The following is a 17,387-nucleotide window of genomic DNA, read 5'->3' as shown; positions in this document are numbered from 1 at the left end:
AGGGCTCATTAAATGGAAAACATAACTCATTTAAAAGAAATAAACCGCGAAAAAAAACGAAAAAAAAAACTATGAGCTCATTAACATGTTACCGCCAATATTTACATAATATTTAATTAATATTCAGCAGCAGTATTGCATAACAAAATGCAGTTACTCAAATCAAAAGCAAAGAGGTTGGCCAATCATAACATCAAAGTACACATTTATTTGTGATACTCAGAGAGAATGCGGAAAATGGCAATAAAACTAAAAAGTGTTTTGGGGAAAGTTACTTTTAAAAGTAATGCATTACGATATTGTGTTACTCCATGAATTGTTACTAATTGTGTTATTTTCGTTACTTAAGCTGTGGTAGGGAACTTTTGACGCTCTAGTGGTTAATAAACAGAACTGCTTGCGTCTTGCGGAAGAACATCGTAGCCGGAGCTACTTCTCTCTGTTTATGTCTATGAAGAATCACAAAGGTACTGGGTTACTCCGCCGCGGTATCCCCGAAGCAATCTAAAATAGTCCGAATATAAACACTTATTATAGGTGCACCCTAGTGATTCAGGACAAGCTAAAAACACGGTTTGGAAAATTGATTCATGGTGTACTTGCTTATTATATACATTTTTCTACATTTTGAACACAATCAAAGTTACGGACCGCAGCTCTGATTGGTTGTTACTTAACGGGAGCGATAGTATTTCTGCAAATGGCAATAGGACACTGGGAGGAGCCAGAGGAGCTTGATTTTATTGATTTTTACCTTCGGTGCTTGGCTCCTAATGACCATATTAAAGACCACACCAGTTGATTCTCTGTGCATGCTCATCTGTTACGAGTATCACATTCTCAAGTTCATTATAGCAGGACCGATTCTGATTGGGTGTCAATGTTTGTATTGTTCATCAGCAGGAAAAAAAAAAAAACGTTCTGAAAGTTATTCCAACGATATAGTTTCTCTGTGCCTTAATCGCTATAGCTGTGGTGTGGACAAACAAATGATTTTTTGCACCATATCTTTATCGTTATTTTTATAGTTATCATCCTTGGTGTGAATGGGCCTTTAGGCTGAAGTGAGTGGATCACTCCTGATTTCTCTCAACATGGGACAGGAGAACTGTGAATTTATGGGAAAACAAATGAACTTGTCTTACTTATTTGAAAAAGTAACTGATATTTTGTTGTTACTTTTAAAAGTAATCTGTTAGTTACTAGTTACATGAAAAAAGTAATCTGATTATGTAACTCATGTTACTTGTAATGTGTTACACCTTCAATATGTGTAAAATATGGCTCTTGCATTCAACTATTAATGTAACTGAACTGATTAGAGCTACTTAAACATTTCATTTTTGATTCTATTTTGAGAAAATTTAATTGAGAAAATATCAATAAACTGATCGTACTAAACTTGGTCTTTATGAAACAGTTTGGTAAGATGTGTATTTATTGTTCCAGAGCCTCCGAGACCCATCGCTCCACCTCAGCTGCTGGGCGTCGGGCCCACATACCTGCTAATCCAGCTAAATGCTAACTCCATATTCGGGGACGGCCCCATAATCCTAAAGGAGGTTGAATACAGGATGACATCTGGAAGCTGGACAGAGACCCATGCCGTCAACTCGCCCAATTACAAGCTGTGGCACCTGGATCCCGACACAGAGTATGAGATCCGAGTGCTGCTGACCCGTCCGGGTGAGGGGGGAACCGGACAGCCCGGGCCGGCTCTCATCACCAGAACCAAGTGTGCAGGTCAGTCCGCTGGGACATATTCATTTTGGAAGTGGAAGAATCAAAACAAGATTCTAAAACAAGTTCCTTGTAAAGTTCCTTCTAAAACTTTCTTTACTGTAGAAGAAGCAGGGTCACACAGGTTTGAAAGAAATGACTCGAAGAATGTTTTATCTATTATTGTCCACAAAATGAAAGCCAGAGTCAAGTCTAATCACATTTATTTATATAGCGCTTTATACAATACAGATTCAAAGCAATTAATAAACATGAAAATAACAGTGTTGATGTAAAATTCATCAGTTATGAAACAAAAATTAATTTTAGCTGGTTAGCAGCTCTACAGAAGACAGTAGTGTCATGATTCTGTGAATTCAATGTTGATTCAGTGACTATCATTTAAATTGTGTTCAGATTGTGTTCTCACCTGATTGAGTCAGTACAGTCCAATCGATAATATTACTGAATATTAGTGTCTTTTAAAGCCCAACTGAGAAAGCCCAACTTTACAGTGGCAAGGAACCTAAAATATATATTTTTAAGTGAACGACGTGTAAATACAGGAGGTGCCTTTTGCCTAGTTTGCGTAGGTGTTATTTCATATATACACTCCTACTCTGATCACACACATGCAAATGCACACAAAAAGGGCCAAATGCAGAATTTGGGCTCCCCCGGAGCAGATGGAGGTTTATAACGCTCCACAAGCATCATTGCAACAAGCGTCTTCCTGTTCCAGCTGCAGCACACCTCCATTGATAGTGTTTTGTTTTTTTCCTCTCTGTATGTTCTATTTGCACATAAATAATTGCCTGGAGCTTCTTCAGAAACATAATTGGAAAATAAAGTAAACAAGTGAGCGTGCAGAGCAGCTATCATTGATGCAGTGTTGAGTACTCGAGACTCGGACTCGGTCTTGGACTCGGTCTCGAGACCGTATTTTAATGGTCTCGGTCTTGTCATGGACTCGTGTGCATTTTGACTCGGTATTGACTCGGACTCGAACATATTAGGAATCGGACTTATGCCCGAGTCCACTCGAGTCCCAATCCAAATATTTCATGATTATTACTGTATGTTGATGTTTATTTAAATTGATGTATGAATGACACATCCAATGACTGGTGATTTTCTTTTGACGTGAGACGTTAGGCCAGCAACACACTGGATGCGTGGCGCAAGCGCCTCAGCTGCGTGGCGTGTCTGTTTTTAATTCGGCTCCCATGTTAACAGGTTAGATCTTGCAGACTGCCTGCGTGAGACGCGCGTCCCAGGCGCGGCTCGAGCCGCGCGGAAAACGCGTGCATGCTAGAAATAGAACCGACGCCTATTTTTCACGCGACACGCGTGCATGTGGGAAGCGTTTCCAGGCAAAATATACTAGGAAAATATGTTTATATGTCATTTTGTACACAAATACATATTAATTCATGACATTTTGATATTTGAAAGTCTATAGGTTGACATAAATTCAGATATAAATGTAATTTTAAAAATAAATTAATAATGATCGATTTTCAAATATTGCACCTGTCAAACATACTCTATTTTGCCGTCAATACTGTTGACGGTGTCTTATCAGTAGGTGTGTAAAAAAATAAAAAAATAAATTTGATATCGTAATAAAAAAAATAAAGAGCCTGGTTTTTTGGCGGCCTCCCTCTATGTCACCTACAGCCGCAGCAGCGCGCCAAGCGCCACGTGCAGGCACGCTTCTGGTGTGTAAAGACACAGAAAACGCGAAGCAGCCACCACGTTTCTGGCACGCAGCAGAGACGCCACGCAGCCAGTGTGTCACCGGCCTTAAGTTACCCTCCTGCCTCCGTAGCTAAAAAAACTTCGACTAGTGTGTATTTTACCCTGCATTAAAACGCACCATCCAGGGAAATTAGCATTAGATTATCCGTTGCTGTTACAGAAAGTGATGAAATGGTAACTGTTGTCAGTCCCCGCTTCCTCTGCGCCAGTAGAGAGAGTTTTTAGTTGGGGTGGATTGATCATGAGACCACATCGTGCTTGGTTGGGTAGCTGGATGGTCTCCTCACTTATTTTTTTGAAAAGTAATTATGCCCATCTGTAATCTTCACAACATCTAAAGTGCACATAATCCAAGACATTGTAAGGATATTAGCAGTCATTAGTTAAGCTTCAAGGTTAAAAGTTATGTAAAAGCTGTTACAGTTGAACATTTACAGGTATAGTGGTACAGTAATGTTACTTGTACTAGAAAGGTTATATAGAATTACAATATAGAGTCGTACAGTAATATTATGTGTACTAGAAAGGTTATATGGATGTGTATAGTGGTACAACGATGTTATGTGAAAATGAGCACTTAATATTGACAAGTAACACTTCATAATACTAATAAAATTACCTTTACACCACATACTATGTGGCCCTTTTAACCTTTATTGTTTCCACCAAACATTTGACATACTCTTGAAGATTTCTTTAGGTCTTGTCTCAGACCCAATCTCTCTGGTCTCGGTCTTGACTCGGACTCGACCCTTTCTGGACTCGGTCTTGACTCGGACTCGACCCTCTCTGGACTCAATCTGGACTCGGACTCGAATGAGCTGGTCTCGACTACAACACTGCATTGATGCCACTCACTGTGTGTGTGTGTGTGGTGTTTATATGTTAATCATGGCTCAAACCATGCGCTGTATACCACCGCCCTTATAAATGTGGAAGCACACAAGAGCAAACACTCTTGTGCCTTCACTTGAGCACTTGTGATGTGATTCTCTCCACGGGTTTCATGGCTCCCGTATTAAACATGGCAAGACTCGCTGAGGACAGATATACGGCTCGTATGAGGAGGCACAGAGTGACGAGTGTCTTCTGGAGAGTGGAAGAGAGAGAGGAAAGAGAGGAGTGTATGCATGGTTTCATTATGGTGAGATGCTCCGTATCCCCAGTGGCGGCACAGTAGTGTGGCCCACTCGCTCGCTTTCTGATTGAAATTCAAACAGGAGCTCCTCTCCCCCATCAATCGCATTTGAACTTTCATATATATATATATATATATATATATATATATATATATATATATATATTTTTTTTTTTTTTGGCAAAAGACATTTTCCAGGTCTGCTTTAGATGGAGCGCTTGCTGGCTTTTTCATCTGCCTCTAGCCAATCACACGCTTATCTCACCTCGGACAGGGAGAACTGAGTGGAACCGGTGAATTTACACAATTACATTTAGATTGGTGCCAGTCTGCCCAAGTGCTCTGTTTAAATTCATATTTTCTCTCTCTGTCTCTGCCTGTCGGTTAGTTTCCTGCTAAGCCATATTGTCTGGAGCTCGCGTGGCGTGTGCTTATTTCACATTTATCAATATTATTATGTTTGGCAGTGTAGTTTATCTTGGTTGTGGGTATGCATTTTGAAAAGGCAGACACAGAAGGAGGCGCAACTTCCTGAACGAACATCGTCACCTGTATGTGTTTGAGCATGAGCCAAACACCGATTCTTTCCACTTAAAGCCTCTCTGAAGCTCCACACCTTGTGTCTCTGTGTTGAACTCATGATTAGGTGTCTCTATCACAGGCGTGTTCCTGAAAGCTCAGAGTTCAGCAAACGCCCCTCAGGCCTTAACAGTGTTACAAACTACTGCTCAGAGACGTCACATGCTTGTTTCATATTTTCAAGTTTTGTACCAATTACCCAGAGAATAATGCTATCCTTCAGCATTCCTATTAATCCCACAGGCAGTCGGTCTGTTTTCAGACATCCAAAGTAACAGACAGTGGTATGAAATTATATAATGTAAGATTTACTGGGGTGTTTTTCCAGAAATTTCAGCAGAAATCTCCAGTTTATTTTCTGTTAATCGTATTGTTTTTTAAGAGTCAACAGGTGACCACCCATCCCGCATTTTATTTTAGTTATTTACAATTTGCATACATAATTTTATTTTAGTTAATTAAAATTGCATACTGGGTTTACCGGTGTGCCACTTGAAAAGAAAAACAGGCTACAAGTTCAAGATGCATTGAATTCCGTAAAAATGCATGCAATCATCTTTAAAAAAATAAAAGCTTATTGGCATAATAAGATACCACTCAACAGAGCAAAAACCAGGTAGTCAGCCTAAGGAGACAGCACAGATTGCATTGTTGTTTATATGGACACATATGAAAAACTCTAGCAGAGACTTGTGGGATTACTAGGAGTAACATTTAAGAAGCTATAGACTTCAGCATTTGCTCTCTGTTTAATCAAATTTGTGTAGGAGAAACATTTGCGATATTAAGATGATCTCCTTTGTGATTTGAGAAAATGAATGAATGAACTAGATTCAGTTCCTCCCGATGTCATGGGAATGTAAACTCTGTCATAATGAAAAATAAAAGAGCAGCAGTGATCTTCTGTCTCAGGAACATTGGCTTTCTGTTGAACTTGTGGGCTGTGAGCATTCAGAATGGAAAAGGTTATACCTGCTTATTTTTTGTAGACAAACATAAATTGGAATACAGGTCCCGTGCGTGCATGTGTTGAGTCTGTTTCCTGATTATCAGCGCAAGAAAAACCATTACGACGATGTTCCAGCCATCTCTGCCTCTGCCTTTTTATTTGGTACAAATGTCAAGCCATTTCCCTAAAATAGCAAATTGATCATGTTTCCCATGATTCTCTGTTAAATAAATGAGAAATCAAACATTGCCTCAATCATCATAGTACAAGTCAGTGCAACATCTATAATGATGTCTGGAGAAATAAGCGTGAACTCGAGATGGAATTGAATCAGTGCCCTTTGCTCAACACCATTCAGGAACGCAGACAGACATCAACACAGACTATCAGGGATTTATTGCTCACTGGTTTCTTGCCTGAAGATGGCTTTAGCACAATTAAAAGAAATCTACATTGAGATAGAATGGACTTTTCTTTCACTCAGTTCACTTTTAAGTTTGACTTTCGTTTGAACTCGAGTGTGAATGCTCATGAAGAGAAGGGATGCAAAGTTAACATTTTTTTTTTTCAGATCCAATCCAATCTGATCCAGAAAATTCTGAGTATTGGCCAATTCCGATCCGATTCGATACCAGCACAGTTTTGTATTGTTGTAAAATACATTATACATATAAGGCTATTAATAGAAAGGCTATTAATAACTATACATTAGATTATTGGACATAACAAGAAATTCTATAATTTTTCATTGCGCAAAGGTATTATAATACGAAAATTATAATTTCTATATTGTACATTGCGTAATTGTAGCCAACTATCTGCTTTCTTTTCTTTTCAAAATTTGTGTATTGCAAACCTTCCGTGTGTCCAGATACGTTTGAAAATCCTATTCCCATGTGTGAGATAGACAGAGGGCAGGATGTAGCGGCGCACCTGGTATTGCTGCATTCTGTCTCTCTCTCTCACTGTGCCGTCTCTTCCCATCACTCTCTGTCTGTAATGCTGTACTTTAGAGGAGACCACCACCACAGGCTGCATTCTGACAGCAGAGAAAGCACAGTGAGAAAATGGTGTCTCCAAGTCAAATCCCTCACTCCTGCCTCAGCACTGTTGAGACGCGGCTCACTGTCACATTGTGGAAGGAAAGGTGAAACTACCATGGCTGTGATGATACTTCTAGAGTCACACCAGCCCTCAAAATCTCTTCAACACATTTGATATAGGATTTGATGGAAGAGATGTTGTTTGGGGGCATTAACACATTAAAAAAAATTACTATGTGCATGTGTTTTGAGACCCAGAAACTTATTTTATTCATATTATTTACGTCAAGACCAGTTAGTATCATTGAGAATATTACATTTTCCAATTAAATTTTTTATTTTAATATAATTCTAACAACTATTTTTTAAACAAATCTATTTTTATTAATGTATTCTTAATTTATTTACTTGAAGCCCTAGAGAAGGAGGAATATAAGTCTGTAATGCTGTACAACCCTTCTTAAATCTATATAGTATGGAAATTATGTAGATGTTCAGTTTGCTTGAATTTATTTATAGTGTGACGGATGAACTGTAATTAATATCAGCTGCAATTCAGAACATCTCATTGACTCACTGCAAAATAACTCAACTCGCTAGATTAAACATAATTTATTAGGTTCATGTGACTTAAGTTTAACATACAACTGGCCTACACACTGTGACATCATTCCACTCTGAACACAACCATAGACTTTTCCTGTCTAGATAAAAAAGTGTCAGCAAGAACAGGAAGCACTGTTTGTTGAAACAGGAAGTAATAGAAAATGTAATCTGATCTTGGCTTATTGACCATTTCCTACAAAAAAACTAAGTATCTGTGTGTGTGTGTGTGTGTGTGTGTGTCTACCCAACAGTGTAGAATGTAACTACACAAGTCTAAACAGGACTTGATTTCAAACCATCACACTGGGGATTAATTAACTGACAGATCACAAAGTCACAAAGCAATTAACAGCACTACATAATGAGAAAACATGCATGCTAGCTTGCATGAGATAAGATAGTTTGTGTTTTGAGTGGCATGTTAGAAGTGATTGGAGAGTTGTTGGTTTCTAACAGTTATTGGATCTCCATTCCCCCAAAGAAAAGTAAAGATGGAGAATTGACGAGTCAGAGGAATAGGTGGCCAGAAGAGGATGATCATAACATCCGGCTTGTGTATATTGATTGATAATAGACTCCAGGGGAGGGAGTGGCTATGACAAACACATAAGCTAGGAGGAGTGTCTCTGAGTTGTTATCATGCGGTCCACACAGCAGAGTATAGTTTAGAAATTTATAGAAAATATTGCAAAGGAAAAGTGTAGATAGAAAACATTAGGGGTCCCAGCACTGAACCATGAGGTACGCCGGTAATGAGTGTGTGAGCTGAGAATAGCTAGTCTTCATTATTGTTGGCCAAGTAGGATATAAACCAGAAAAGTGCTGACCTGGAAAAAATTTGCATGGAGTTGTGTGAGGATTCTCTCTCTGGCTTACTTGAATCCTGTGGTTATAGCAAGGAAAGCAGTTTAAGTGGAGTGACCAGGTTTGGAGCCAAATTTCAATTCATCATTACATTTCATCATTACATTTCAAGTGTTTTTTGTAATCAACTAATATGTAAGTATAGCAGTAGTACATTAAAGTATGCCAAATAAGCATAAATTGAATAACCAATGCCTAAAGAAGGTTTTTCCTGATTCTAAATGAAATTATAAGTCTATCAGTTTAATCCTTTAATGCATGACATCCATTTATATGGACAGATCTTTAACTGCTTGGGGTGTAATGCTCAGCAATTAGCTTTCACCCTTAATTCTCAGAACTCTATTCAAAATGAGGTATGCCTGAAAATATCTTTGAGTGTCACTTTTTTCAAAGTATATCATCATGTATATCATCAAGTATGCATCATGGCGGAGGGGAAGAAATGCTTGTTTTTTTGTGGTTTGTGTGTGTGTGCGCGCGCATGTGAATGTTTATATCCAGGCTGCATATTTTGTATTCTTTGACTCTGAGCACAGTGTGTAGGTTTAAGGTTATGCTGTAGCGAGAGAGAAAAGGTGCTGTAATTACCATGAACTAAATGAGTGTGTGTGGTTATAGTGCTGATTGTGCTGAATGCCGGCTCTCCAAAGGCCCACACACATGCAATGCTCGATTTAGCAGGCCAATTTTCAATTAAGCTACATCACAAATGAACATCGGCCATTTCAGGAAACATCGGCTTCCCTTTTTTTTCTGCCTATGTGGCAGAATGTGAGATTGGATGTATCCAGTCGCTAATTGTCATCGTCCGTCAAGGTGAAAGCCTTCTGGGTAAGTACAATAAACATGCCTCGTGCAGCATGCCTTACGCTCTCTCCTCTGTAGCCATGCTTTTCTTGTTTAAGCAGAATCATTTCTCAGTAGGAGACCATCTTATCAGTGGGCATTTTATATTGATGGACATTTTAAATCTCACTGTTCATGTTGCATGGTAAAGTGCATTATTTTGTAAGAGTTAACACAACGTGTCGATGTGTACCCAGTTGTAAATGTTGAAAGTCAAGCATCTACTGCAATAATGGTGGACTTTAAAGTAATGTTCCAAATTCCATAGAGGCTATTCCCTGAAAATACTGATAGCCACTTAAACTCCAATTGGCGTGTTAATAATAATCCGTGGGAGAGGTGAGTTTAGGTTTTGGGTTTCACAAGTAGCCTTAAACTGTGCTAAATGTTGGTAGAACCAAATATTTAACATTTTATTGAGGGATAATTAGTTGGGGAATTGCTGCTTCTCAGATGTAATAGAGAAAAAAGTGTTTTTTTCAGGTGATTTTTTTTCCGGAGGAATATGGATGTTTAATATCAGAATATTATGTGTTTCTCTTCTGAATTACTTGTATTTAGTGGCATGCCAACTCACCGATATGAGAGAAATCATTACTTGTTTCTGTTACATGGGCACTCCATTCAGTCTGTCAGTGTATATAGAGTGTGTTTGTGCGAGCGCTTGACTAAATGAAAACCACTACATTTTCACCACAGCAGCTTCCACATTCTTTACCTCAGGACTCGTTCTGTGTGGCGCTTCGTCCACTGATGATTTGCAGGAGATGATTTGCACTCGTAGAGTCTTCTAAGGCAACTGCAATAACCTTAATTTTAACATTCAATCCATAGAAGATTTGAAGAGGTCATTAAGCCCATTAGCCTACGGTTTAAGATGATTGATTAGGTCTCGAAAGACATTGATCAGGTTCCTTGAGTGTGTGTGGTGGAGGGGAATAAATCGCTGGGTTTCCCACACACTCATTTGTTTCCCTTCTCTCATTAGATGTGCACATGTTTGTGTGAGACTCCTATGTCCTAGTTTCTAGCTTGCTGTTTTACCACAGGAGCGCAGGTTCTGTTTGTGCATTTACTCAATATTCTGTGTCCCAGTCTATCTCATAAAGAGTGCAGGTCTGCAGATCCAGCAGACAAACATCATAAAGCCTGGAGATTATCAGTTTATGTCCAGAGAATGTTATTTAAATGGAAATTACTTCCTCTCCTGCCACACGCTGTACTTTATTTGAGCTCTTTGCCACGCGTTGCTGGCGCTGGGTATTAATGTTAATGGTGCTTGTGTCTTTTCAGCATTCAGAAGATTTTCTCCACTCTTAACATATTGTAGGTGTTTATCGGTCCTTTAATGGCTTCATATGGGGAAAAAAAGTTGTCATAGAAATACGCTCTGGTAGGCCATTTATTCTGAACAAAAGTGTTGGCCTAATGGATCAGTGCTACCATATCTTCAAATCATCTTAAAGGGAAGGGTTTTTTTCACCCAGAAAATGAAAACAAAGCTGCAAAAACACAAAAAAAGCAAACGAGGCTGCAGCAAACAGCAATTTTTTCCCCCAATGAAATTCTGATCCCCCTGAAAGGAGCAGTGTGTGCGTTTCTTTATGTCTTATGAAATGGCCAGATTTTTATTTAGGATTGGATTTATTTGGATTGATAAAAACTAGTGCAAAGCGGCATAGTTTTACACTTTGATATTCACTACACGCTTTCATTTTGTAAAAAAAAAAAAAAAAAAAAAACATTAAATATTACAACTAGGTATGTTTTGAAGCATGGCTGCTGGTCCTGAGCAGGAACTAGTTGCACATTACCAGCTCAGAACCATCTTAAACCAGCTCAAACCAGCAGCAAACCAAGATACGAGGAACAGCATGAACTTTCTGGCAATGTTCTTCTTTTCTGCTTGTGTGTTTTTCAAGCGGTGTAAGGAGTGTTTCGTTTCTGGTTGACCTGTGCCTTTAAATCTTCTCCATGTGCTCTTGTCCCCTGTGTTTTACTGACTTCACCTCAGCATGCAGAGGTGGGTTTGTGCACATATAATGATATTTATTCCCTGCCCTTATTACCCATAATCCTGTGCGAGTGTAGTGGTTAAGGTGTGTGTTGACTCTATGTGCTTATCAGGTCCTCAACAGCCCTCATTTGAATTTCAAAAAAGCCAATTGGATGAACATGCTGCTGGAGAGCGGGTACGAGGTCCGTTTTACCTTTTACTGTCCTTTCATCTGCCTGCCGTTGCTTTCTCTCTCGTCTCACGCTTTCACAGTGGCCTTCCTCAGGCAAAAAAAACACATAAACCACGGCCTATTTCCACATGCCGAATCTGAATTCAACATTTTCAATCTCCCCGCACAATAAAATCCCAATATATTACAGAACCCCCCCACCCCCCACCCCAGCCATGAATAAAACATGGCATGAAAAAAAGAGCCGTGACCAAATGTTACCCCATCAGAGGAAAGGTAATCTACTTCACATGCCATTCTTACTGCTTCAGAGGTTGACTCTGCCCTGATCAGTGCTGCTGTAAGCGCTGTCTCACACACGCTTCACAGAAGAGGGAAAGTCCTTACTGAAGGCACATGCAAAAATATGTGGGGGAAAGAGAGGGGTTTCTTGACGGATGGACAGCGTTTGAACTGAGTCCATCTGAATGTACACTGATTTTCAGTGCAGAACTGAAGCCGTCAGAAATCTTGTGCAGAAATAGACAGCAGTGATTAATTCGTGACAATGCCAGCATGCTTGAGCAGTACAGAGATCTGAAGTTCACATACAGAAGCCCACAGAGCTCATGTCTTATAATCTGTTCTCTGTTCTGGTTCTTGTCATTTATCTTGAGATGACAGAATAAGTGAAAAATAACAGAATATATGATAACTTATTATTAGTAAAGGCTGGGTTGACAGTATCTATCAGTTTATCCTTTCTGTGTTTTAATCTGTGTGTTCAGTTGGCTCATGAACAAAACTTAACTTTAACATGATTTGTAACCAATCATACCAATAAGCTTTGTTGATTTTAGTATGAAAAAAAGTCTCGGCTTTGTTTAAATGTTTCTTTTTCAGTAGCTAATTGGAGTATACACATAATTATCTTATTAAATGTATAAAACTGTCTTATGTGCAGTTGAAATCCTTGTATGTCAGTTTTTAAGTGTTGTTTATTATATTTCAAAATAAATCACAGTAGAATTTAATGGTTTCTATTGCTAATTTTAAACTTTAATTTTATAATATTGCACCAACTGACAGGTTTCTCTAGATAGTTTGCAGCTTGTTTTTTTTTTTTTTTTTTTTGAAGAAAAATTGACATGCTTTTCCTGATAAATATCCAAATGAATCAAAGCAAAATGTAAGAACTGAATTGAATCAAGAGTTTGTGAATCCCTAATCTGCATGTGATGCAATAAAACAACAAAACTAGCCTTCTTCAGTGGTGTCTGAGCTTCCATACAGTACATAGACTCATTGATAAAAGAAGAATTATATCACAGATATATCAAGCATTTTACTGTGGCAGATGAAACAAACATGTCTTTAGAGATTAATCTATTATTAAATTATTTTACTTTCCATATCATTGAATGTAAAGGACTTTTATGTGTGACATGCAATCTTTGTGACATGAAATTTTTATCTCTAATATTCTGTGATGTTTATCAGTGATATGAATTCTGAAGGAATAGCTTGTATGTAATAGTCCAGATGGCACGTACTATGGTTAAAGTACCCCGTTACCTCAGTGTGTGTGTGTGTGTGTGTGTGTGTGTGTGTGTGGAAGTGTAGTTCATTTCCTCCTGCTCCACACGGATCACCATGAGCGCTCTAGTGCATGAACAAGAGCTTCTGGCCTTCAGCGCTGCTCATTATGACATCTCCGAGTGGATTCACCTCGCCTGCTGACTTACTTTAAAAACACTCTACAAGCTACTAATAAAAAGTATCTACTGTAACTACATTAAACTTATTAGCTGTGGGCAGTAGTAAGAAGGGAGAAACAATATATTATCAGATTATTTTCTTGTTTCAAAAGTGTTAATCTCAAAAATAAAAATAAAAGAGCAGCATTTAACTTTGTAATAAATATTGTAGGATATATCTCAGGCATTATCTGAATCTGAATGAACTGATTTTCCTTGCATTGGTAATTGTACAGTCACAATACAATGCAATACAATACAATTTATTGTTTTATACTAGTGGGTGCAGGACATTATAGTTAATTTATATGAGTGAGGATAGAACAATTATGTAACCCTGAAATATTATACCCAAAAATTATTCATACAGTGGACTACCAGTAAATTGCAAAAAAAATAAAATAATTTGGACCAAAAATTATTCAGACACTTTGAGTGCTTTTTCTTTAATTGCCAATGTGACCTTTTTACACCACAGACTGAGGAAAATGAAGCGTTGCTTGGTAATTGGTTGAACTAAATTGGTATTATCTAATTGTGTATGTAAAGTTAACAGCTGAATAATTTCTGGTTGATTGTAATTAGTTACATACCTCTGTATCAAAGTCATCTGACATTATCAAGATGAATTTGTTCTGACACAGTTTAACTTGAGTTCTTGCCATATTTTAGTACCAATTTTTAAATATGGCGAATAAACTGTGATATGAGAAATGTTGAAGGTGAATAAATTTTAGTTTGACTGTATATTAAGGGAAAAGCTATACTTTATAAAAAAGATGAGCTACTGTAATGCTACTGAAACTTATTTTACTATATATTCACAGAGAAAATAGTTATTTTAAATTGTAATTATATTGTAATAATAATTGTACTAATAATTTTTTATTGAATAAATGCAGCCTTGAGGAGCAGAAGAGACTTGTTTTGAACAGCAGTGTATTGATCTGGATGTGTTGATTCTGCTAGCTCCAGCTCTTACCATGCTGTCTAGACGGGCCGCTCACTAGGTTGTGCAGCACAGCTATTGAGTTTATATGGTAATGTGGTCTATAATGTAACAATAACGGCAAAAAACACAAGTGCTTCTGCTCGCCAGCACTCTCAGACACACAAACACACCGTTTCTGGTGACTCCATTCAAAGTGCTGCTGAAAATTAATCAAGCAATATGCAAAGAGAGGCCAGATGAGACAGCACGGAGATGGGCAATGCATTATGTAATGAATTTATCATTCTCTGTCTGAACAATATCTCCATCTGTTGCCCCGTGTTTCACTTCTCTCTAATAGTAATAGAGCTCTCTGGAGAGGTGTGCGACACTCGTGTGTGAGTGTGTGTGTGTGTTTGTGTACGTGCATTGGGAAAAGTGCTCTCAATTGCACCCAACTCAGAAGCTAAAAGCGATGCAGGAAGTAATGCTCATGTTCAGAGAGAGGTATGGAAGGCGCTACACGAGGCGCTTAATTGAAAATTTTGATGTGGTGTTGATCGTTAAGGGGGGCTGCGAGATTGCCCCATTGCTTTATGGGTAATTGATATGATGCTGCTGTGACACGCTCACTGTTTCATTTTCCCCGTGGGAATAGTGTGAATTAGTTTTTTTTTTCTTCTTCTTCTTTTCTCTTTTCTTTCTATCCGCTCCCTCGGGGAGAGACAGTGGAAGGCGACGTGATGGTTTTTTTATGATTATCTTTTCTCCCCCTCCCTCCTGCTCTCTTGTCCGCTGCGACTGAAGAAGTGATTTATTAGCGCTTGTCAGAGGAGGATAAAAGGTGAAACATAATCAAGTGTGGGATGCACTGAGGCCTGTGTGTGTGTATGTGTGTGTGTGTGTGTCACACCTTGAAAGAACACCAGATCTTTTGAATTTCCTCCTCTTCCTCTCAGCTGACGAACTGGATTGAATATTTAATGCTTGTGTGGTTGTAATGCTTAAATCAACAGCGCTGAGTGAACTCAAACTGGGCCGATGTAATCTGGGTAAATCAATCACCAGGGTTAATGAACGTTCATTCAGAACATTTCGTTTCCAGTTAAAGTATGGATGTTTAGGCAAGGCAAGGCAAGTTTATTTATATAGCACATTTCGTACACAATGGTAATTCAAAGTGCTTTACATAAAAGAAAGTAAAATAGTCATGAAGAAAAATAATAACCAAAATAAAACAAGCAATTTTAAAACTTTTTAAATGATTAAAACATTTAAAAACAGTTATAAAATGATATTACATAAAAAAATACAATAAAATAAAACAGTGAAAATATAGTGCAATCAGTTCGGACATTGCACAGAGCTCATTCGATAAATGCGCAGCTAAAAAAATGCGTTTTGAGTCTAGATTTAAATGTGACTAGGCAATTTGGTTCTTTCTCATTATTTGACTTAGTGGAAGCATATACAGCCTAAACAAGAGCGGTGCAAGAATTGAGCCTTGTGGGACTCCGCATGTCATGGACGTTCACTTAGACTTATGCTTTCCTAGACTCACATAATAGCTTATCCCTTCTAAGTATGACCTGTACCATTTGAGCACCATCCCAGAAAGTTTAGAGATGATGAAATACTTCCCAGCTCAATGTTTAGAAACCCCTGTAAGCAAGGCACTGTAGATGGACTTTTAGACCGTTGAATGACCAATGGAAGACAAGCATTCGTGAAAACATTATTTTAGCAATTGCATTTGGGGAGTGGGGCAGAAATGACTGTATCATCTGTAATCAAATCAGTGGCATAAACATTCCACCCATATAAACTTTGACTGACAATATAAAAATTGTTATGAATTTCCAACACACTCATTTACAATGACAACAAAGTGTAATATCTGCCAAGTTACAATTAAATATATCTGGAAAAAGACCCAGAGTGCATGCTGGTCATTCTGGCATCTTCTTCTGGCCTTCTGGCAGTTGCATTCGCAACTTATTTAACTTCTGCCCACACGGCCTGAGGAGTCGTTTGAGAGTTGAAGAAAAATGACAATTTGATAAAAAAAAATATTATGAAAGCAACTCCTATTCTTCCTTTAAAATGCACCACAATATCAAGCACAAAAACACCAGACACAGAGTCTGATCTATTTTGAATCACACTCTTCAGTGTGAATCTTCAGAAGCTGGGACAGTACTTTCCAAAATCCTACCCTAATTTACCCTATTTTGAAAGGATTTCGCCCCACTGATGACTGTTATGTGGGCACCTTTTCTTAAGCGTTCAGATACATTTGAATCCAGTGTTGGTGTTGAGTAATAAGTTCACAGACAGGTTACGGTGCTGGCGGGAGAAAGGTGGCAGAGGAAGCTGAAGAAGATGAGACGCACAAACCTCCCATCACCCTATAATCTCACTCTTTCCCTTGTTTATTTGTCAAAACAAAGATTATGGACTGTCCCTGGTTGCCTAGGAACACATAAGGGCCCTCTGTGCTTCCTAGTGGGAGGGAGATTTGAGGCCTGACAGTAGAAAACATATGATGATGGAAAAAGCTTAAACTAATCCAGCTCTTCACACTCTAATAGTCCCACAGACGAGAGACAGACAGATGGAGGGAAGCCACAGAGACTCTCGCAGTGAAACGATATGCAGGAGCGAGTGGGGCTTTATTAGGATTTGAAAGTCTCATGTACACCCCTCCTGAAGTGAAAATGTTCCTCTTTCATACATCAGAGGACTCGGAGGAATAATTGACCAGAAACTTCCTGTCATCTTTTATGTCGTTCAGCAGGATGTCCGTGCTGCTCTTTTCCGTGATGACAGCATGTCTGCTGAATGACACTGTCAGGCTTACAAAAGTGCTTTGTAAATGATTTTTGACATATTTGTCACACTTGAATGATTCAGATCATCAAACTAATTTTTACATTACACAAAGATAATATATACGTTTTGAAAAAAAGATTTCATAAGGGAAAAAACTGTCCAAACCTGCCTGGCCTTATGCAAAAAAATAA

General features: G+C 38.4%; 1 protein-coding gene across 13 annotated transcripts in view; it reads left to right on the top strand.

Annotated features, from left to right (window-relative positions):
• Positions 1-17,387, top strand: part of ptprk (protein tyrosine phosphatase receptor type K) — a 175,351-nt gene that overhangs the window by 97,938 nt on the left and 60,026 nt on the right. For all 13 annotated transcript variants that reach the window (XM_026194988.1, XM_026194989.1, XM_026194987.1 and 10 more), the window contains one exon: positions 1,450-1,743. In XM_026194988.1, coding sequence (XP_026050773.1) covers positions 1,450-1,743 — 294 coding nt within the window. The remainder of the gene's footprint in view (positions 1-1,449; positions 1,744-17,387) is intronic.

Source organism: Carassius auratus, chromosome 20 (assembly GCF_003368295.1).
Source record: "Carassius auratus strain Wakin chromosome 20, ASM336829v1, whole genome shotgun sequence".
Classification (NCBI taxonomy): Eukaryota; Metazoa; Chordata; class Actinopteri; order Cypriniformes; family Cyprinidae; genus Carassius; species Carassius auratus.
Note: the sequence above shows the minus strand (reverse complement) of the source record. Positions and strands in the feature narration are given on the sequence as shown.